Raw genomic sequence first — 22569 nt, forward strand, 5'->3', positions numbered from 1 at the left:
TACACAATAGAGGTCCCTAAGAAGAAAACAAATACAGGAATACAAAATATCTTAGAATTCAAGAAACCTTTGTAGGAACTAAACACAACTCTCCAGATTGAACATCCATACAGTGTCATGAAAAAAAGATTCATCCTGAATGTTCCACACACAGACCTATCCTAGTAAGGTTTACTGGGCTTCAAAAAAAAAAAAATCAGACAACCATGCAAAAATTTCAAATTATGTATAAGGGGAAAAAGTCACGCTGGCATCATGCTTTCTCACAGTAACGTCCAACCTTAGAAGCTACGAGCAATACTGCCACCAAATCTCCGAGGAAAGCTAGTATGACCCAAGAATTTTACACTGCGCCAAACTCAGTCAAGTATGAGGTCTGACAATTAAGTTCGCGAACTTGCCACCGTGTCTCACATTGGTAGCACTGTATAGACAGCTTGGTAAGGTTGCATAACCTTGGTGTATCTGTCTCAGCTGTGTTCATGTAGATGTGTGGCGGTGTCTTGCTGAGTGGAGTTCATTATTGTTGAATGTTTTTGTGTGCCGTCCTGCGAACATCTGAGGTTCTATTAGTGCAACAAACAAACATTAAATTTCTTACTAAACTTGGCAAGAGTGGAAGTGAAATCAGGGACATGTGAGTCCAAGTTTAAGGGGATAATGCCATGAAGAAAATGGCTGTGTACAAATGGATTAAATGTTTTTCTGAGGGGAGAAAATACATCATAATGAAGAGAGGTCAGGGCGGCCAGTAACGAGCAGAACTGACGAAAACATTGCAAACATTCAAAAAATTGTACGTCAAAATTGTCGTCTGACTGTGAGAAGCACAGCAGACCAAGTAAATGTGAGAAGCACAGCAGACCAAGTAAACGTTGATAGAGAAACAGTTAGGAAAATCTTAACTGAAAGTCTTGGCATGAGAAAGGTGTGTGCAAAAATGGTCCCGAAGGAGCTTACTGACGAACAAAAGCAAAGGAGAGTCGAAGTTTGCCAAGACCTTTTGGAGAGTGAAGACGATGTTTTGGGCCGTGTCATCACTGGTCATGAAACGGGTGTACCAATACGATCCGGAAACAAAGCGTCAAAGTGCACAATGGAAGTCAGCCAATTCTCCACGACCAAAAAAGTTCCGTCAGTCCAAACCAAGAGTTACAATGCTGTTGCTAACTTTTTTTATATCAGAGGGATTATTCATTATGAATTTGTGCCAACTGGACAAACAGTTAACCAAGTTCACTATTTGGAAATGCTGAAAAGGCTGCGTGGAAAAGGTAAACGAAAACGACCTGACCTTTTCACCAACAATTCATGGCTCTTGCATCACGACAATGCACCAGCTCACACAGCACTGTCTGTGAGGGAGTTCTTAGCCAGTAAACAAATAACTGTATTGGAACACCCTCCCTCCTCACCTCATCTGGCCCCCAATGACTTCTTTTGTTACCCAAAGATAAAGGAAATTCTGAAAGGAAGACATTTTGATGACATTTGGGACATCAAGGGTAATAGGACGACAGCTCTGAGGGCCATTCCAGAAAAGAGTTCCAGAATTGCTTTGAAGGGTGGACTAGACGCTGTCATCGGTGCATAGCTTCCCAAGGGGGAGGACTTTGAAGGTGACCATAGTGACATTCAGCAATGAGGTATGGAGCACTTTTTCTAGGATGAGTTTGCGAACTTAATTGTCCAACCTCATATAAAGACAACAGACAAACCGTTCTGAACATACAAAAACTCGGGAATGTTGTTCCCATGAATCCTTGAAGCTGCTGCTAGAGAACAAGCCTCAGCAGCCACACTTTAAGTGACAAAGGATGACAGAAAGATTAGTGGTAACAGGACTCTGCGTATAAAACCGAGTCATAAACAAGGGTGAAGACCATGGCTGCAGTGTGTAAATGCAAATTTTGTAATTCAGAATTATATAAATAGAAATTATAAAATTGTCACAAAAATTGAGAAAGGAAAGAAAGTGGGAGGTATTAAAGTAAGGGATTTCTTCATCTTTACAAATAGGAGTAATATCATTTAAAGATGCAAATTCAAGTACGGGAGGTCTAAGTATATTCACAGTAAATATTTAGAAGCATAATAAAGTCGACTAATTTGGGTGAGAAGGAAAGGGAAGGGGAAAGTATTGAGAAAATCTCATAGCTCACAACAAGGAGTTAATATGCATTGCTTAAGTAAATAGAGGATGAAAGGTACTACATGAAATTATGGTTATAAAAACTTTTTCACTGGATTAAAATCCAAATCTTTCAAATTCTTGAAAAAAACACTTTAACAAAGGTAACAAACCACACAGTTAAAGGTCTTTCAAAGCTGTAACAAAAGAAATACAAATCACCATCAAACTAAGAGTAAACAGCATGATAGCTGTAACTGGAAATTTGTTCCATTTCCTTATTAAAGAAAAAGTTTCAAACTATATCACAAAGCAAGAATGAACTCAGTAATATAGGTAAGAAACACAGTTTTAAAAAAGATGTGATACAGATGGGCTCACAGTTAAAAGGCTCACAAAGAAACTGGACAAATGCAAACAAAAACACCAAGAACGTGACCTTAATATCTGTCACCAGTGATTTCAGGGGCAAAAGCATTAAGAAAAAGAACAGCGTCTTACAACAAGTGAAATTCTCAATGGAGGTATAGTTATAGTAGGTGTGATTGTCTGTTACTAAACAATAAAGCAGCAACACAAAAATGCAAGGAGAGATAGACTAGGCTTCAATTTATATCCATGTTGAATATAAACTAAACACAAAATAATAAAGCTGAAATAACAAGTATTAATTTAGGTCTGATACATATACATTGAAAATAGAAAATACAGCTTTTCAAATACTCGGGGCATTCACAACGAAATGCTCATAAACATTACACTATAAAATAAATCTTAAGAAATTAAAATACGCACTAAGGCAACATTCTCCAATGACAGCATATAATAACACAATAAAAAGCTGCTACCCCCTGGTAATTTTAAAAATCTTTCTTAACCACTTCGGAGTGAGAGGAAAGCAAAATGATAGTGAGATGGCAGCCCATGGGATCCCGCTAATGCAGTACTCAGGGAAAAACTAATTGATTTAATTACTTATATTAAGAAACAAGAAGAAACAAAAATAAGTCAATTAAACATCCAATTCAAGATGTAAGGAAAACAACAAAATAAAGGAAAGCCAAAAGGACTTCAATAAAGATAAAAGGAGATATGAATTGGAAACAATTTAAACTATTGGCAAAGGAAGAAGGAAAGGGAACAGGATAAAGGAAAAAATGTGAAATAAATGGTAATGGGGAAACAACCAAGGAAATATAGAAGAGATTTAAAGAACCATAAGCAACTACTTTGCTCTGTTCTATGCAAACAGATTTGAAAATATGAACAAAATAGATAATATCCTAGGAAATACACTTTAGCCAACCTGATTCCAGAAGAGATAGAAGGTTAAAACAGACTGATTTTCATAAAAGAAATTGAGAAAATTCCCAGAGTTATCCCTACCATATTTTTCACAGAATTCTACCCAAAGTTTAAAGAACAGATAGTTTTAAGGTATCTAAACTGCTCAGAAAGTAGGAAAAGAAGTATTGCCTCTAAATTATTCTTATTGGGCATAAAATTGATAAATAAAACCCACCAAACGTAGCACAAGCAGAAAATTACAGATAAGTAACACTTAAGGCTATAGATGCAAAAATCTAAAATGTCAGCAAACAAAATCCAGTAGTCCATTAAAGGGAGAATACAAAGTGACCACCTGGGATTTACTGCAAGTAGGAAAGGATACTTCACTATTAAGAAATGTATAATATAATTCATTATAATAGATCTAATGACAAAAAATACATCAGCTTTTAGATGCTGAAAAGATCTTTGGTTAATTTAAACTTCCATTGTTGGTTAAAAAATAATAACAGAACCATATGATTTCATTGATATGTGGTATATAAAACAAAACAAAAGAATAAGACAAACAAATGAAGAAACAAAAACTCACATAGACAATAGTTTAGTGGTTACCAGAGAGTTAGGGGAGAGAAGGGTTATAGAAAAGGGTAAACGGGATCAAATATATGGTGATGGAAGGAGAACTGACTCTGGGTAGTGAACGCACAATGTGAGATATAGATCATGTATTACAGAATTGTACACCTGAAATCTATGTAACTTTACTAACAACTGTCACCACAATAAACTTTAATACAAATAATAAAATAGGAATAGATGGGGTGGCAGAGGCTGCCAGTTAACCCCCACTATCCATTTTTCCTTGGCAACAAAACCCCCGATTTTTAGCTGGGTATACGGTCACTGTAGGTACATACTACACTTCCTTGCAGTTAGGTGTGATCATGTGAGTGGGATTAAGCAGAAATGTTACCTCCCGGAAACTTTCTTAAATGGAGGGAGGCGCACCCTTCCTCCCGGCTGGAACGTGGTTGTGATGACGCGCTCAGGCAGCCATCACTGACTTGGAGGAGGGAGCCATACACCAGGGGTGGGGGGGCCTAGAACTCGGTGGCCATGGTGTCATTCCAATCTAGATTGCCTACCCCTGGACTTACTTGAAGGAAGAAGAAAACTTTTGTTTTGTTTTAGCTACTATAAAGAAAACCTACCCATTTCAACTTCAGAGCAACCATAGTGTTTAATAGGGAAATACCAGAAGTATTCCCATTGAATCTAGAAGCAAAGACAAAGGTGTCCACTCTCCACCATTAATATGTTTGTTCTGGAGGTACCAGCTAATGCAAAATTTGGGACAGATGTGTCTGGTTGGGAGAGCCAGAGCGTGGGGGCCACACCCGCTCTGTCAGGGGACCCTGGGGAGTGAGTCTGACACCTGCAGCTTTTATAGTTGAAGGCAGTCTGCCTAATTAGGTGAGAAATTCTCTAAACACAGGAATGACATTTAGATATTGGGCAGCCGAAACGTAATGGCAAATGTCCACTCTATCTGACGTCTGGGAAATAAGATCCCTCATAGGAGAGGCGCGACGGGTTCCAAGGATGATGGTGAGGCAAGAGTTCCAGACTGGACAGGAGAACAGAAGGTTCCAGTGGGATGTCCGCAAGGAAACACAATGTTACTGATTGGTTTATCTGATGGGTTTGAGCAGATTGAGAGGAAATCTAAACCTCGAGCAGTGAGCTTCGGGGTGAATTAGTGATAAATAGTACACAGATAACAAAAACATGGCAAACAACGTTATTAACCGCATGAAAAGAAAGCTATAGTTGTATTAGAAAGAAATGTACTCTGTGAAAATATTTACATGGTCATAATAATATAAATACTGCATATTGACCCAAAATATGGAGCGTGGCAGAAGAGAAACCCTTAATTAACTTTCGAGGAAGGCACTGGATGACATCTGAAATAAGCTCAAAGCATACCAATGTATTTTCACTGTACAGCATACAGTGGAATTTTGAACCACATAATAACCACTTATTCAAAAGTACATAAAGAAAGAGAGATACAAGCTATTAAAATATGGATGCAAATAATCAGGAACAAAGTTGAAAGTTGTTTTCAGGGAGTGGGACTTGCAAATCTCTGATCTTCTCGAGATGATGTCTAATTTTTCTATAATGCGCATTGTACTTTTATAGTTCTAGAAGTATTAAAGTCACATGTTAAATGTTACCCATTTGTCACTCACCTATGAGGTAAAGTGCGTTATTTAGTTTTTATTTTTAAAGGATTTAATACAAGGACAATAAACGTTTATCACAGTAAAATAATGAATTCTAAAGGAATTCAGAATCAAGTACAGAACAAAGTCCTCCCAGGGCGCAGAGCCCTGACTGCCCGGGGTGCTCACCGTTCCAGACCTTTCCGTGTGGGTGCTCGTGCATCGGTGTGGGCCTGTGTTCCCGCCCCCGTGCACACGTGTGGGAGCCTGTGTGTGTTCAGGTGTGTGCATGTGCACACGCACTGGGGGTGTCAGGCGGGAGGGCTCTCGGGGGCGTGCCCTTCTGGAACCTTACTTCCCCAGGGGTGCACACTGTCAGTCCTCTTCCTCCTCCTGTTCTGTGTCCCCACATCAGGATTTCTGAAGCCCCTGCTGTGGCACATGGGCCATGTCCAATTTTTCACTCCCCTCATCGTGCTGAAGGGAACATTTACACACCTAAATCTTTATTTAGGATATGTCTCTAGAAGTAGAGATTCTTGGTCTAATGCAAACACGATTTTAACGTGTTGGGTCCAGTGTCCTACATCTGAGGTCTCTGTCCACTTTGGGCCTTGTTTGGGAAAACAGAATGCAGAGACCTGTGGCTGAGACCTCAGGGAGGAAGAGGGGATGGGGGGCTGGGAGTGGGGGTGCTCAAGGGACTTGGGAGTGACAGGCCCAGCTAGAAGGTCCCTGCCCCATGTCCCTGACCCTGCCCTACTCCATAACTCACCGAGGGGCAGGTAAGGAGGAGAGAGCAGAGGGGATGAGGAAGGCACAGGTCAGAGAGGAGACTCAAGAGAGGGACAGAGGGACTCCATAGGGACAAAAAGCATGTCCGGCTCTAGGCTCATCATGGATGGGACCTTGACATTGTGCTACGTGAATAAGCCAGTTCATACAGGGCAGATACTGGAGGACTCCACTCATGCCAGAGACTGAGAAGTGTCAGATGCATACAGACCAGAAGGAGAACGGTGGGTGCCAGGGCTGGGGGAGGGGACGGGGAATTCATGTTTAGTGAACAGAAGTGGGGAAGATGACAGGCTCTGCAGATGGATAGTCCTGGCTGCATAAAATCGGAGCCTTCTGCAGCTGCAAAGCACCCAGAAATTATGAAAATTTACCAACGACAGAAGAGAAAGAAGGGCGCTAGTGTGTGACTTCCCTGTCTTGGCAGGGGACGGGAAAAACAGGCCAAGAAAAGGCAGCATTTCAGGCCAGAAGAAGGCCTCGCTGGAGAGCACAGAAATCATTTTTAAGTAAAAGACACAAGTTTTCTTGACAATTGGCAACTTCCTATTACTATCCAAAAATATTAGTTTTCATTTCTGGGAACTGGCAACTCCAGAGGGAACCGAGTGGCCTGAGGTGATGGGCAAATGGGGCTCCCCGTGGGTAGTGCCTGGGGCTGGACAGGGCAGCCAGGCAGCAGGCAAGAGTCCTGATCTGGCCTCAACTTCCTCTCCTGCGAAAAGCAGGAGCTGTGTGTGTCCCCAGGACCCGCTGTGACTATGGAGCAGACGCCTCCCTTCTGCTCTGGAAGGGATTTCGTCTGGGACCCCTTGTTTGTCAGGAGGGGCCGGGACCACCTGCCTCATCCCAGCCGTTGGGCCCGAGGAGCACCCAGTGGGCAGCTGATGGCACCCAGTGGGCAACTCCAGGCACTTGTGCCCATGGGAATGGGGCCTGCGTTGTGTGTGCCTGTACGTGGGGTGGGGGTCTGGGTGGTGGTGCTGGGAGGTGGGGGGCAACGCTAGGCCTCAACAGTTCTCCTCAGGTCACAAAAGGGAAGTGCAGTTGTTCTCCAGCTGCTGGTTCCGGTCCCGGCTGCAGGCAGACGGAGGCTGGGGAGCCCCCGCGCCCTCCCTCAGCCCTTCCCCACATACCCTCAGCGGTGCCGGATTTCCTGGTGGTCCTTGGGGACGGCCACGTATCTCAGCTTCTTCATGATGGCCGGCCAGCCTAGCAGCTGCTCGTCCCACATGTACTCCGGAGACAGCACCTTGGTGGGCTTGTGGTCCAGCAGATACCTGTTCAGATGGCTCTCGTCGTGCCAGACGGCCTCGATGCCGTTGGCCCAGTCGGCCATCATGGCCTGGTGACAGGCCGTGGTGAGGCGGTGAACCTCGGCCACCGAGCCCCCGAAGAAGGCCCCCATGTAGTAGAAGTCGCCCTGGTCCCGGGGGATGTGCGCCTGCGACTGCGGCCGGCGCTCGTAGGTGAAGGCCTCGCGGGCGGCCCCGTAGAAGCCGGGGTGCAGCGTGCCGAAGAGCTGCGACAGGATCTCCACGCCCACGTGGTCACGGAAGCGCATGTCCACGTCCGCGCACACCAGGAAGTCCACCTCGCGCAGGAAGCGCTGCGCGCAGAAGCTGCTGATCATTTCCATGCGGCGCATGGACACGTCCTGCCAGCGCGCGGCGCCCGGGGCCTCGAGGACCAGCAGCCGGCGGCCTCCCCGCAGGGGGACGCGCGGCACGTCGGCCGGCCGGTCCGTGAAGACGTAGTAGTTGACCTTGTGTCCCACCATGAAGTGCTCCTCCGCCGTCTCCAGGAAGAGCTTCAGGAAGGCCATGTACCTACAGGGACGCGGGGACAGGGCCGGCAGGAGGGTCAGGGCCGAGCCCTGCCGAGGGACCCCAACCCTGGGAGCTATGGGCCTTGTGCAGCCAATCTCCCGGCCAGGCCTGCGGCAATCTGCCGGCTGGACCTCTCTAATCCTCTGCTCCTGGAGATGGGGGACTGTGAGCACCCCACCTTACAAGGAGGGCCTGAGGCTTACGCGGCAGAAACCTGCGCAGCCCTACAGCCAGCAGAGCTGGATCTGGGTCACACCCCGCTGCTGCGCCTCCTCCCCTAAAAACACCCTGCAGGTACCCCCACCTTGGCAAAGCCCGTCAGGTCTCCCCACCCCTGGGGCAAACCCACTACAGGTGCCGCTGCTGGGGCAGCCCTCCTTTTCATGCTGTGGGAGGCTGCTTGGATCCAGGAGGGTCCAGCCACCTGCCGCCTTTGCTTTCAGTGGGTTGGCCCTGTCTCCTCCCCCCACCGCCATGCCTTTCTCTACCCCTTAAAGTGCCCTCCCTTGAAGGCTGCGGGGTGTCTTACTAACAAAGGACTCAGTAAACTGCTAGTAGTCCTGGGGGGTCACCCGGAACTCTCTCCACCTGCGATCATGGATCAGGTCCAGTACGTGGGGAGGGAAGGGGAGCCGTGGAAACCAAGAAGAGGGGGCTTGCTTAGGCCCCAACCTAGAGTCCAAGGATGTCAGCTTCTAGGTCTGGCTCGTAGGTCTCCCCTGCCCTGGGAAGGCTTCTCCAACTGTCTCAGTAAAGGTGAGCACTCAGTTAAGTAGGGGACACACACACCTCCCCCCGCCCCCAATGCTGCAATACAGCCCAGCACCGGGAGCCCATCTTGAGAGTCAGGCCGGGCCACTGCAGTGTGACTATGGGCTCTCGCTTTCGCATCTACTCCTTGGGACAGAAGGGCCGGACCCCACCCCACTCTGCCCTGGACACAAGGACAGACCCTGATGTCCCTGGTCACTACCTCTGTCATCTCACTACTTACTTTTTGATGGCAAACACGGTTAGTCCAATGGTGACATTCTGGACCCGGAACTGCTCATTCAGGATGTCGATGTTGAAGGTCCCCTCCCAGATGATGGGGGCCAGCCAAGGGGTCAGGACAAGGACATCTTTCCTACTGCACCAAGAGAGAGCCACATGGCAACGGCAACATGTGCGCTGGCAGGAGGGTGAACACAAGCAGGCCCTATGCTCACGGCCCCCATAAGGGCCCCACCCAGGCTCCATCCCCTCCACATCCCGGGACTGACCGTCCTGCCAGAAGGACTTGACAGTTGCAGGAAACCTACCAAATACAAATCACTTCAACTTTTCCCAAATACTGGACCCTGAGGACAGCAGGTGGGAGCTGGGATTTGCCAGCAAAGGGGACCTGAGAGGAAGGCCCCAAACACTCTACACTTTCTTTGGTGGACAAAGGACAGGAAACAGGAAATGCAAGCCACAGAGGGAGAGAAGGGTGGAGAATCTCTGGTTCAGATCTCAGGAAGACCAGGAAGGAAAGAATCAGGCAGAGTTCTAGGAGAGCTTTCAATGGAACTGCCCTTCAGTCTTTAGAACAGCGAGAGTACGATGTTAAATTCCAATAAGTTTACTCACGAGGGTGTCAGCACCTTGGGCTGGGGATAAACCATCCTGAAAAACAACACAGCACGACCTGAGTTTGCAGGCAGATCACGTGGATGTCCCATGTAGGGGGCTGGTGTAGCTACTGAAAGTGACTGACGTCTGCCTCCTCCCATGGCAAGGGATCCTACAGGTTGCCCTGTGGCTACTCGAGGCACTTCCTGGACAATATCCTTGGCCTTAGGGAGGGCTGAGCCTCTGAGTCTCAGTTTTCCCATCTGTGAAATGGGCAGTGGAACTAGAAGACTCCAGGGGCTTTGCCTTCCTCTGGACTTGAAGTGGGAGGATCTCAGGGGTCCTCGCTTAATTCACTGTGGCCAGGGAGTGGCCTGGAAGAGACCTCTGGATGGGTAGGTCGCCCAAGGAAGTAGCTGGCCCAAAGGAATGGCCATCAGACACGCAGACAGTCCATCTGGCTCTGTTGTGTCACTGGCTGGGTGACATGGGAAGGTTCCAGGCTCCCTGTCTGCCACCTGGGAAGAGGAATGCCTACTACCTGACTTGGTTGTCACAGGACCTGCTTCAACAGCGACTGATAGCACTGTCAGGGGCAACAGCCTGGGAAATACAGGTGAGCGTCCTCCATTCCCAACAATTGTGCAGCCCCCGCAAAAATGAGCCAGGGACCACTGGTCATTGCCAATAATGACTGCAATTTCCATTCCTGGGATAGCATTTAAATGTAGGTATCAGCCTTAAAGAGGAAGGGAATTCTGACAGATGCTACACCATGGATGAAAGCTGTGGTCAATATGCCAGTGAGATAAGCCAGTCACAAAAGGCCGAACACTCTGATTACACGGCTATGTGGTCCTTCCAGGCGTCAGATTCAGAGGCAGGAAGTAGAACGGTGGGTGCCAGGGGCTGGGGGAGGGGGAATGGGGAGTGAGTGTTTAATGGGGACAGGATTTCACTTTGGGAAGATGAGAAGTCCTGGAGATGGACGGTGGTGATAGTTGTACGACATGAATGTACTTAATGCCATTGAGCTGGACACCTAAAAATGGTTCCGATGGTAAGCTTCAGGCCAGGTGTATTTTACTGTAGTTAAAAATTAAAAAAGAAAAACAGTAGGATGGCTGCCTCATTTCGGATTGCCTGAGATGTTCCTGGTTTCAGCACCTATAAAGGCTCCCAATCCGAGACCCATTGAGGCCAGGCAAACCAGGTCAGTAGGTCACCCTCTTTAAAGCCAAATGCCATCCAACTGGTCAAAACGGAAGCATCAGCTACACATGGGTCTTTCTACGGCTTTAGAAGGAGGTCAAAGTCAGAACCAGGCTTTGGGGAAGGGAGCAGCCATGCTCCCTCTGAGCTCAGGAGGACAGCCAGCCTGTCCCAGTGTCCTGCCTCTCTCCCTACACACACCCAGTCGCGCTGGAGGGCAGGTACCTGATGGGGAGGTGCCCCTTGAAGACACTGTACCTCGATAATGTCACAGCGTGCAGGCTGATGGGTTTTCCAGCAGCTTCACTGCAGAATGAGAACAGAGAGGGGGTTTTACCAGAACTCAGGGGGCCCGGTGGAGAGGGAAACGGGTGGCTCGGAGCGTGGACATGGACTCCGTCTGAAACATGCCATCACTGTGGGCAGTGGGCCTGGTGCTGGCTTGTGTCCCTGCACGCCTCCGACTCAGAGACATCAGACATTGCAGTTGGAGGGGCCCTTCTGCTGAGCCGGAGGCCCCACTTCACCAGACCCTGCTGAGCTGACCCTGAGCAGTGGTGGTTTCGAACGCGTCTATGCTCTGGGCCCTCCCAGCATGAGGTCCCTGATGGGCCATGATCCCTGACCCTGTACTCGGACTGGCCTTGGTCTCGTTTCTAACAAATAAAACGCATAATAGGTGATGCAGTGGGACTGTGGGCCTTCTGAAACCAGGTCATCAAAGGTGATACAGGTCCATCTCTCTTGGGGACACTGATCTTGAAACCTCCCAACCAAGCTGAGAGGAAGCCCAGGCCACGCGGGGTGGCCCCGGCCAGGTGTCTCAGCTGAGAGCCAGCTTCAACCATCAGAAATGTGAGGAGGCCCTCAAGCTGACCCTGGCCCAGCCACCATCTGCCTACACCCACCTGACACCCGGGCGAGAACCGCCGCCTGAGCCCAGTCAACCTCAGGACCTGGACAGATACGGGGATCAATGTCCGTGTTTGTTTCACACCACAAATTGGGAAGCTTTCTTACACAGCAGCACATGACTGATACAGGGGGAACTGGCCAGATGCCAAGAGCAGGAAGAGAGAAGAGTGGTCCTGGCAGAGGGCACAGCACATGCAAAGGCCCAGTGTCAGGACTGCATGGCATGTGCAGGATGACAAAAACCACTGGGAGGGACCCCAGCGGGGTGGGCCGCAGTGGGAAAGACAAAGCCAGAGAGGCCAGGCAGGTGGGAGGCAGACCTCGGAGGGGCTCATGTGTTATGTTCTGGAACTCTAGCTAATGGAGGAGAATGTGGTCAGGGCAGAGGGGGGCAAGGAGATAAGCATGGAGGCTGCCAGGAAGAAGAGGGGAGCCTCCCCCAGAGCAGCAGGGAAGCAGAGAGAGGCAGGAACCGGCAGGTACTTCCAGGTAGGATGACAGGCTGGTACCTAGCAGTATGGGGCGAGGGGCGATTCACAGGCGTACCTCGGGCACAGAGTGGGAGGTGAGCCACGCACTACTAGGGTCCTCAGGAGGAGGGACAGAGTGGGGAGTAGGTCATTCATGGGACACACAGGTGACCCTGGAGGCTGGAGGTGGGAGGTCAGAAGGGAGGTTGCAGCTGAAGCCAGACGTGGAGTCAGTCCCGCCCAGGTGACCTTTCAAGGCCACGAAAGTGATCCAGCTGCTCTGAGTAGAGCGAGTGATGAGGAGGCCCAGACCCGACGATGGGTCAGCTCAGGCGGGGCTGGCGGGGCCATGGAGAAGCCAGTACTGCTCTCCCCCCGACCCCGGCAGACGGCCAGTTGCCAAGGCTGTAAGGGGCAGTGTGGCTCTGTCCTCCACTCACTCACCCTGCTCCTTGCTGCCTGGTTCCCAGCATCGGCATTCTCGGGCTCAGGACACCAGCGCTGTGGAGAGCCACCAAAGGCCGTTGTTGAGGAGGGCGGTCCTGGGATGGCCTGTCCATCATCCCCGTGAGAAGCTCGAGCTGGAGCCCAGGCTGGGAGCCCCCCGTGGGACTTCCGGGCCTCAGGCAGGGCCAGGGGCAATTCTCCCCAAAGCTCAGGGGACTGATCCCAAGTGGTGGGAGGGCTCCAGTGCTCCTATCTGTGGCCAGTGCTCCCGTCTGAGCCCCTGTGGCAGCTGGAGTGGGGCCCTGTGCACCACCAGCTCGGCCCAAGGCTGCCCCAGGGAGAGTCCTGGCGGGGTCCCCAGTAGAGCAGCCAATGTAACTTCACTCAATAGTTCCAGGACCTTCTCCGTCTGGATACAGCTAACAGCATGGCCCCCAAGCCGGCCTTCCCCACTCCCACCCACACAGCTGGGGGGGGGGGGTAGGTTCCTTGCCTTGCCCCTGACTCCCCATTTGTGAAGTGGGGGGAAGACAGCTCACTCACAAGGTGAGGCTTCCATATGAGGGTTAGGGTTAGGGTTAGCCCTCTGTTGGGGCTGTGAGATAGCTGCCATCAGTCCTGTCATTACTGTTGTGATTCTAAGGTGGGGGAGGGGACCGCTCAGGGCACCCCATCAGGATCTGACCTGCTGCTGCTGCTTCTCCCCAAGCCTGGCAGACCCTGACAGTCATGGACTTTTCTTACCCAAAGAAGACCAAGAAGAGCATGATTAGGAGAAAGGCCACAGGACGAAGTGAGCAGTGTTGTGGTTTTCCTGGAAAACAGTGGAAACCCAATCACTCCCCTCTCCTCCCCGCTCCAGGCCCACTCTGCTGTGATTCAGACACCAGGCCCCACGACTGGCCTGGGTCCCGCCAGGACAGCCCCCCCTGCTGCAGGTCCTAAGAGGAGCGTCTCTAAGAGCCAATCCAAATCCAAGACAGTTTCTGTTCTCTCCCTGTGAGTGGCGGGCAGGTGGTTCTTCCCTCCCCGCACATTGCCCCAGGGGGTCCCAGACCCTCCCCGCACATTGCCCCGGGGGTCCCAGACCCTCCCCGCACATTGCCCCGGGGGTCCCAGACCCTCCCCGCACATTGCCCCGGGGGTCCCAGACCCTCCCCGCACATTGCCCCGGGAGTCCCCGACTCCGTTACTCTGGCCTCCCTGTAGGCTCTTCCCACTCAGCACCTCCTTTCCTTAGAGACAGAAATGACCAGAAATGACCCCAATGAAACGAACACCAGAGGACCGCTGCTGACCCTGCCACCAAGGGGAGGCCAGGACCCCGCTAACAGGAACAGCCCCACCAGGACAAAGGGACCACCACCTCCCCCAAGGATTTCATGCGCCCCCCATATGCTCTTGGAAACAGTCACTGGTCTCTATGGTGATTTTTATGTTCACGAAAGTGATGTAGTCACGTGGTCGAGAGGTTCAAATACACTAAAGGCTCACAACTGAAAGAGCAACTCCCCCCCCACGTCCTCCAAATCATCCCCTTCAAGTTATTCATCCCTCACTTCTCTGACCTTCCAATGCTTGTCTGCATTTGATGCCCATGGGACAATGTATCTCTAGTACCTTCCTGACAGTAAAGGATGTGGGTGGTAGAATTTGAGACTTTATGTGTCTTATATGTTTTTTTCCATTTTCATACTTTCTAGATAGTTTGTAGGAAAATCTAGGTTGGAAATAGTTTCCCTTCCGTTTTGAAGAAATTGTTTCATTTTTCAAAACGTTTGAAATCAAGTTCATGTGAAGTATAATTTCTATCTAATAGAACATACCCATTTGAGGTACACAGGTTGATGACTATTTAACAATGCATACACGTGTGTAACCACCACCCTGGCCAGATACACAGCACTGCCATCGCCCCAACAAATTCCCTCCTGCCCCTTTGCAGCAAACACCACACACCCCTGCCCCAGGCAACCACCAATCTGCTTTCCGTCACTAGACATTTCCCCTTTCAAGTATTTCGTATAAATGCAATCATACCATACACGCTCCTTTGTTTGGCTTCATTCACACAGCCATGTTTTTAAGATTCATTCATGTTGTGACATGCAGCAAGAGTTCATCCCTTTTTGTGTTGAACAGACTTTGTTGTCGCTATGCCACAATTTGTTTACGCCTTCACCTGCTGGTAGACATTTGTTTCCCTCTTTGGGCCTCCTACAAAGCTAAAGGAACAGAAGCTCCAGCTGTGTTCAGTGTGGGGCTCAGTAAAAAGACGTGACGTTGTGCTTGTAATTCTGAGTGACATCTTTGCTCCATTCTTTCCATCAGTAAGACCTGCCACAGTGAGAGGAGAGCCAGAGGCTGGCGTGCGGCCCCTTTCCAGAACCCCTGCACGTGGCTCTCAGTCCTCTACGAAGCCAGGTCTGGGGCTGAAGGAGTCAAACATCTCCTAGAAGCCACCTACACAGCAGCCAGGTCACCCCACACCCAGCTTACCACCTGCCAACTTTGTCCTTTACTGTCATCGCCAAGGCCCGCTATGTCCCCTTCCTGCCTCTCTCTCAGACTGTCTCTCTTTCCTCAGCTACCACTCCTCCATCCTCCTTCTGTCCCCTAATAAGCCCAGCTGATTTCAGGGGGGCTCCCGCTGTGCTGGGTCCTCCCCTTGGCGCACTCGTGCCCTGGACTTTCACACACAGGGCATCTCCCATTCGTGTCTCTAAGGCGACCTCTTCACATGGCTCACTGCACAGGTGTCCTGCCCAACTGCAGGCCGCCTGTCTCTTATAAGTGTTTAAAAATGTTGGTTGGATGTATAAATAGATGAATGAACGTGGGGAATCTGAGAATGGGGATTAGTTTGCCAGGTTTCTCAAAAGACCTGAACTCCTTAATCTTCATGTTTGTATCTAGTCCAGTCACGGGCCGGCCCTCAGGGGTATGGACAACAACGGAAGAATCCCTGGCGACCGAGGGTCCTAGAGCAGGGAAACCCAACACTGGTCCGTGCAGCCTGAGGCGCACCGAGACAGGGTAACACCTGGGCACAAGGGCGCCCAGGTGTTCGTTACCTTCACTGGGGCGACTGTTCCACAGGTGTCTACATGGGTCAGAGCTTATCAAACTGTACACTTTATGTGTGGCTTATGGTATAAAAGCTGTTCAAATAATTTGAGAGGAAAAAAGGGGACAATAACAAAATAAGACAAACAAGCATAAAGAACGATGAGGGAGCGGCTGGACGGCGCAGAGGCAGGTCTCTGCAGTCAGACAGCCCTGGGTGCCAGGCTCTATTGGGTCTTCCTACCCGGCTGATCTAGGACAATGTCCTCAAGCTCCATAAACCAGGGGGTTTCTGGGGGTTTCTCACCTCCCAGGCCTTACTGAAGGGTGACACTGACTGGACTCCTGGCTCAGTGCTGTGAGCGCAGGGACCACTTCGCACCACACCCACAGTTCTTTTCACGAATTTTCCACTCTTCCGCCTCTCACCTCCAGGCTGAAGCCGGCCTGGCTCTTCTCCGTCAAACCGAGTGGAGGCCTCTGCTCTATTTTATGTAGTCCCAAACACAACTAAAACAGTTCCGTCCACAAACGTGAATACACAAACTGCTCTAAATGAAGGGAACGTTTGCGCCAAGGGGGCCACTTCAGTCCTGGTTCTCAGTCCCCTTTCCCAGCCCTGCTCACAAACCTGCAGCTGCGGCCCCCGGCCCACGTGATCCGTGTTCCGCTTTCCTTGTGTTGCGCTGGGGGCACAGCTCCCGTTGTGCACTAAGCATGTCAGCCGCCCACTGCGCTTCCCCCCTGACACACACACCTTGCTTGTCCAGCCTGGAGCTTTTCCAAGCGAAAGCTAGTGCCCCGGTGACTGGTGACCATGGCAAAGGGGTAGGACTGGGGCTGGTGCGGTGGAGCCCGAGGGCCTTGTAGGGGAAGGGGAGAGCCCGCCCAGTTCAGCGAAAGGCGGCTTTGTGTAATGGGGCGGCGAGGGGAGGGCGGGGCGGCGAGGGGAGGGCGGGGCGGGAGATTCCTGGAGACCCACGCACGTCCGCATGGCCACCCGACCTAACCAGGGCTGAGGACCCTGAGGCGAGCCCGCCTCCGCCACCAGGCACTGCGACCTCGACCGGCCTGCCTGCCGGGTCCCGAGGACCTAAGTCTCGGGGGGCTCCAGACGTCCCCTCGCCGCTGCTCCACATGGCCTCCAGCCGGCAGCCCGAGGCCCGTGGCAGTGGGCGCCCATCTGGCTCTGGCGGAGTGCCGGGTTTCACCCACCATGGCTCTTCCCGCCCAGGTACCGCGGGGCCGTGGGGTCGCCACTCACTGGCCTTCGTCCGCAGCAGCTCAGCCATGGCCCCGAGTCCCACGGTGGCCGCCTCTCGTCTGCTCCTCGCTGCCTGTATGCCAGCCCTTTGTGACCTTCCGCCTGCGGCCTCCCAAGGTGGGGGAGAAGCCGATCCCGCGGCCCGGTAGGTGACCACACGCAGCCCGCTCCGCCCCAGGTCCGGACTTCCCGAGGCTCCACCCTGCAAGGTGATACCCGGGCGTGGGGCCCATGCCGGGACTCGGGGAGGAAAACTCGGTGTCCAGGGACCCCAACGACGTGGAGGGGCGGGGCCTCCTCAATAGGCAGGAATGAGGCCGCGCAACCGATCTGGGTTCCCCGGGGCACGTCCCCCACACTCTGTCCCCTCCCCGTGCCAGGATGCCCCGCCTCCCGCACCAGCCCAGAGCGTCACAGGTGCCCGCGTCCCGGAAGTCCGGTCCCAGACACCCAGACCACCTGCGGTCCAGTCCCCTGGTACACCCGGCCCCCAGTCCTGGACCCTCCAGTTCTCCCAGCAGAACCGCTCGGACGCCCCAAGGAGCTCCGCTCCCCGAAGGTTAGGGACCCAGCCGCAGGCCCGCGATCCCGTGGAAGGTGGAGTCCCGGGTTCTGCCGCAGGTCCCTTCGCTGCCTGGGGCCTCCGCTGATCACCTGCTCCCTACGGTCAGGGCTGCACCGGCCTGTGCGGTCTCTGCCCAGAGAAGCTGGGAGAGGAGCGTGCAGGCCCAGGCAGAGGACCGTGCCCCACCACCGGGAGGGAGGTCGGGAGATGGAAGGGACATACCGAGGGTGGGTGGAAATAACGAGAGCCCACTCCTCTCTAGCTGGTCTACACCAGGCACCTTCCAGAGGCTTCTTTATACTCTTTCTGGTACACCCAGGAAGGGTGACAGTGACCTCTTTTCCAGGTGAGGAACTGAAGCACAGGGAGGAGAAGCAGCCTTGGAGGTGGAGTCAGGTGCCCTACTCACTCCTTGAATTCATATTCCTTACTCCCCTGGCTCGATTCACTTTCTTCTTCATCAGAATCTCACTTCCGCTCTGCATTTGCTATCAGGGAGCACATGTGTCCCCCAGAAGTCTGGGTTCTCTCTTAGGCTTGATGCTCCTCTTTCTCTCCAAGGCCCTCCCATCTCTCCTGGGTCACTTGACTGAGGACCAGGCCCCCTCGGCAGGAAACCACCCAGGCTCGCTTTTCTCTCTCTCCCACCGCATGATCCACTGGGACTGTTATCCTCAGGAAGAGGGAATTCACCCACCCGAGGAACAAGGGGCCCGATCCTGTTAGCAGTCCCCCCGCGTTGCCGGGAGCATTGTTACCCGAGCTGGCCTCCTGGAGAACCAGATGATGGACAGCTGAACAGGCCTCAGGTGGAGGGCATCCCATCACCAGCCTTCCTCATTCTCTTGATCTGTCACACCTGCCCTGTGTCCCAGCCCCCGGTGTCCTGCTCTCCTGAAGGAATCACCTAAACTTCTATGGAGACTTTGCTTTATAGGCATTCGTTCTCTTCCGTGCTTTCCCTGTGTTAACTCAATCTCCATGCAAACCCTGCCTTTAAAAGGTAGTGGAGGCAGAGGGGAAGTGACCTGCAGAAAGGACTGGACCTGAGAGGCCTGGTCCTGAGGCTGCCCTCTTAACCACCCCACTGCGACCCAGCACTTGTTGGAGCCCCAAACCCAATTCTTGTCCAATCTCATGGTTCCTAAAATGGCTCCTTTACTCCTTCCTGCTCTCCTTAAGCCCCCCAGGGTGCATCCCAACGCTCTGGGATGGGCTTTGGGGGTAGCTTCTGTATGGGTACCTCGCTTACTGAGAAGGGCCTGAGATTGGACCCCACTTGCAAACTCACCACCTAGCCTGCTACTATTTCCCAGATGCTGGCAGAGGACACGGGTCAGGGGTCAGAGACAAAGGACTTTTTACTCACTGCATGTTCCCATGGGCTCCCTGTGCCCTCCGTGTGCCAGCCTGGTGACGGATGGCTGCAAGGTCCTGAGGAAGTTGTCCCTGCTCTGTCCTGGTCCTGGTTCCTGGAACTCCAGGAACCTTGCCTCGGCCTCTGGTCTGATGGATCTCCTGAGCATCACATCTGCCCAGAGGTCATATTGGCCTGGGGTGAGGATCCTGGCAGTCTGCCAAACTGTTGTGTGTCTTGTTCTGCCGCCAGCATTTAGAACTGTGCCTGCACCGGGTAGGTGCTCAATAAATGTCTGTGGGAAGAAAGAACGTCAGTGCAAGGCACGGAATCACCCGCGCCTCATCTCCCCCCTCCACGTGCTAGGGGCTCCCCCGGCATGTTCCCAGGGGACTGGATGCCCCTGTCCCAGGCAGAGCTGCCTCCAATCCAACAGCCCCTTTCCCGCTCATCACCTCCCCAATGTGCACTCCCCTTGTGACCCAAAGATGGGGCAGTCAGAGTGTGTGGGTGTGTGTGCCGTGCCCCCATGGATGCTCAAAGGGCCCCACATGGGAGGGGGTCGCCAGGATCTCAGGGGCTCTCATTCCCAAAGCAAACCCCACGGGAGGGTTGAGGCGGGCCTAGGAGGCCGGAACCCTCCCTGGCCCTCTGGAATCTACTCATCTCGTGGGCCCCAGGTCAGTCCCTGCCTCTCCCATTGTCCCATGAGGGGTTGGACAGGAACTGTTTAACCCAGTGCCGCGTGGATGCAGCGCAGGTTCTGCCCCCTGGGTGCGTGTGGCAGGGACGCGCGCTGGTGTCGGACTCCCTCCCAGGCCCGACAAGAGGATGCAGGTTGAACCCGCAAGGGCAGCGGGGTCTGGCGTCCTCGGCCAGGCGCGCACACGGGACCTGCGCAGTTGGATAGCGTGTGCACGTGACCCCGCCTGCCGCTCGCGCACAAAACACCAACGGCACTAACGGATCCCCGCGCAACTGATGGGGATGATCCCGTCCGCTACCCCCTCACTGCTCTGTGACTCCCACGTCCCACTGATCGCTGAGACCACCCCCACCCCAGCCAGGCTGGCCACAAGCCACTGGGCTGGGTAAACATGGAGACCTGGAGACAGGAGAGTCTCGAACACACCCCACCCTGCTGCCCAGACTCCATCCCAGCGTCCAGCTCGGTTCATGACTGGGTCAGGGGGACCCGGAGGCGGCAGTAGACGCGAGTCCGGGCAGGAAGAAGGTCAGGCCACCCCTTCCCTTTCCTCTTCTACACCCCCTCCCCTTTCTTCCTGGCAGGCCCCCAGGACCCAAGGTCCAGCCTGCCCTGGCTGCAGCCCTGGCTGGAGGGAGCCCGTGGAGGAGGGGGTCCCATCACCCGAATAGGCAAATGTTGGGTGTAGTTGTTATTAGTGAGCCCCTTGGGCAGGCAGTGCTTTCGCCCCACTTTATTGATGAGCTGTGGCCTCAGCACTCAAGGCCACTCAGCTCTGAGTGACCAAGTCCAGCTGTGAACAGGGGACTCAGAATCGTTGCTCCTCACCATCCGAGCCCTACACTGACCATCAGAGGCCTTGTCCTGTGTTGGGGCTCCCCGGCCGGGTGACCTCCTGAGTCCAAGCACTTTAGGTGCCTTCATCTCCTTGCTTGAATCCCCAACACACCTTCCTAGGGTCACTGACCCCATTGGAGGAGACTGAGGCTCTGAGAGTCACCACATGAGCTTGCCTGTCACAGGGCTGTGTTGAGGCAGAGCATGTTAGCCCCTTTGCCTCATATGTGGGTTGCAAATATTTGTTCCCTGCTTATCATGTCCTTCCTTTTAAGTTATGGCATCTCCCTGAAACCTGTTGTCAGTTGCCCCCAATTTGGTCAATAGATTCAATACAATCTCTATAAAATACCTCAGCAGGTATCTCCTTGTGGAAGCTGATGAGCTCATTGCACAATTTATGTAGAAATACAAAGGACCAACAATACTCAGAACACTCTTGAGGCAGAGCACAGTTGGAGGGCTTTACTACCAGATAGTCAGATTTTCTATCCAGCTACAGAAATCAAGGCAGCGAGGTAGTGGTGTTAGGACAGACACACAGAGCAATAGAATAGTATGCAGTCCTGAGACTCACACATACAGACATCTGTGAATCCTACAAACGTAATGACGGAAGCCAGACTGAGGACGTCTGGGGATGAGGATGGCTGAAGATCCTTATCGAAAAATGGTTCAATACACAAAAAGAAAAACAAACACAGTCAATATACTACACCTCATTAACAGATGGATAAAATCCACACGATCATCTCAACAGATGAAGAAAAGTGATCTGACATGATAAAACCCTTTCATGAGAAAAGCACTCAACAAAATAGGAATAAAAGGAAACTACCTCAACACGATAACCATTTCTGAAAAACCCACATCTAATTTAATACTGAGTGGTGAAAGTCTGAAACATTTTCCTTTAAAATCAGAAACAATGCTAGGATGCCTACTTTTGCCATTTCTATTCAACATAGTATCAGAAGTCTTTGCAAGGGCAATTAGGCAAGAAAAAAAGGCATCTCAATTGCAATGGGAGAAGTAAATAATCTCTGTTCACAGGTGACATCTTACATGTAGAAACTCCTAATGATTTCACACAAAAAACTTTTATAACAAAAGAATTCAGCAAAGTTGTAGGACACAAAATCAACACAACTGAGACCCTAGCCCAGGGCAGGTGGCTGACCTGGACATTCCACGCCAGCCCCCCACCCCCACCCCAGGCTCTCACCTGTTCAGTGTTGGCAGGAATGAGCTGGGTGCCCGCAGCTCACAGCAAGGAGAGCAGGCTCAGCCCTGCAGTCAGAGGGGCAGCTGCATGTTTGGGTCAGGGGCGTCTCTTCTGCTCCTGGGGGGGGGGGTCTGGCTTTCCTGCCGCCCATTTATCCTCCTGCTGGGCTGACCTGTAGATGGGACCCTGCCCCTCCCTCCTCTTCCCAAAGGCCCCTTGATTTTGCAGTGTGAGCAATGATTAAGTCTTTGGTTTGGATCCTGTGAATGAAGGTTCTTACTTTTGGGTAATTAGCCATTATTACTCTCCAGCTGGATTCCTTCAGAGAAAGTCTTATCTGGAAGGGAGGATGTTATTGGAATGGGGACCAGTGCACCTCTGAGTTAGGTTCTAGGAAGATAAACGATGGCTTTCTTGTGCCCTCACACCTTCCCACCCCCACCCCTCCCACCAGCCTTGGCTGCACCAGCCCCAGGAATCCTGTACCAGCCCTGGTCCCGCCCAATGCCCCTGAGAGAGCTGGTCTGCATCCAGGCTCCAGTTCCCACCTCAGAGCAGATGCCCCCCACATCCCCTTTCCTTCCAGAACCCCTGAACTCCAAGCAAAGCCCCAGCCTGCCCCAAATGCCCAGG

The 22569-nt window shown here is 52.1% G+C and overlaps 2 protein-coding genes across 11 annotated transcripts; one reads left to right on the forward strand and one right to left on the reverse strand.

Moving 5' to 3' along the window:
• Window positions 1-5225: 5225 nt before the first annotated feature.
• Window positions 5226-20035, reverse strand: LOC109445968 (histo-blood group ABO system transferase). Of its 9 annotated transcripts, none has more exons than XM_074331290.2 (8): window positions 19904-20035; window positions 19181-19463; window positions 13661-13730; window positions 12914-12970; window positions 11310-11390; window positions 9891-9926; window positions 9274-9408; window positions 5226-8279 (listed from the first exon to the last, which is right to left on the reverse strand). In XM_074331290.2, exons 2-8 carry the CDS (start codon window positions 19335-19337, stop codon window positions 7589-7591), a joined length of 1227 nt encoding a protein of 408 aa, XP_074187391.2. In that variant the 5' UTR covers window positions 19338-19463; window positions 19904-20035; the 3' UTR covers window positions 5226-7588. The 9 variants fall into 9 exon arrangements, with proteins under 9 accessions (XP_074187391.2, XP_088649630.1, XP_088649627.1 ...); XM_088793504.1 differs by lacking the exons at window positions 19181-19463; window positions 19904-20035 and adding exons at window positions 14957-15253; window positions 17247-17373; XM_088793501.1 differs by lacking the exon at window positions 19904-20035 and having other exon boundaries at window positions 19181-19495.
• On the forward strand, window positions 16682-19479 carry LOC109445970 (uncharacterized). Of its 2 annotated transcripts, XM_074331306.2 has the most exons (4): window positions 16682-16810; window positions 17217-17391; window positions 17627-17805; window positions 18158-18249. In XM_074331306.2, exons 1-4 carry the CDS (start codon window positions 16700-16702, stop codon window positions 18167-18169), a joined length of 477 nt encoding a protein of 158 aa, XP_074187407.1. In that variant the 5' UTR covers window positions 16682-16699; the 3' UTR covers window positions 18170-18249. The 2 variants fall into 2 exon arrangements, with proteins under 2 accessions (XP_074187407.1, XP_088649632.1); XM_088793506.1 differs by having other exon boundaries at window positions 17627-19479.
• Window positions 20036-22569: the final 2534 nt, after the last annotated feature.

This window comes from Rhinolophus sinicus, chromosome 16 (assembly GCF_057876585.1).
Source record: "Rhinolophus sinicus isolate RSI-liver-muscle chromosome 16, RSI-T2T, whole genome shotgun sequence".
Lineage (NCBI taxonomy): Eukaryota > Metazoa > Chordata > Mammalia > Chiroptera > Rhinolophidae > Rhinolophus > Rhinolophus sinicus.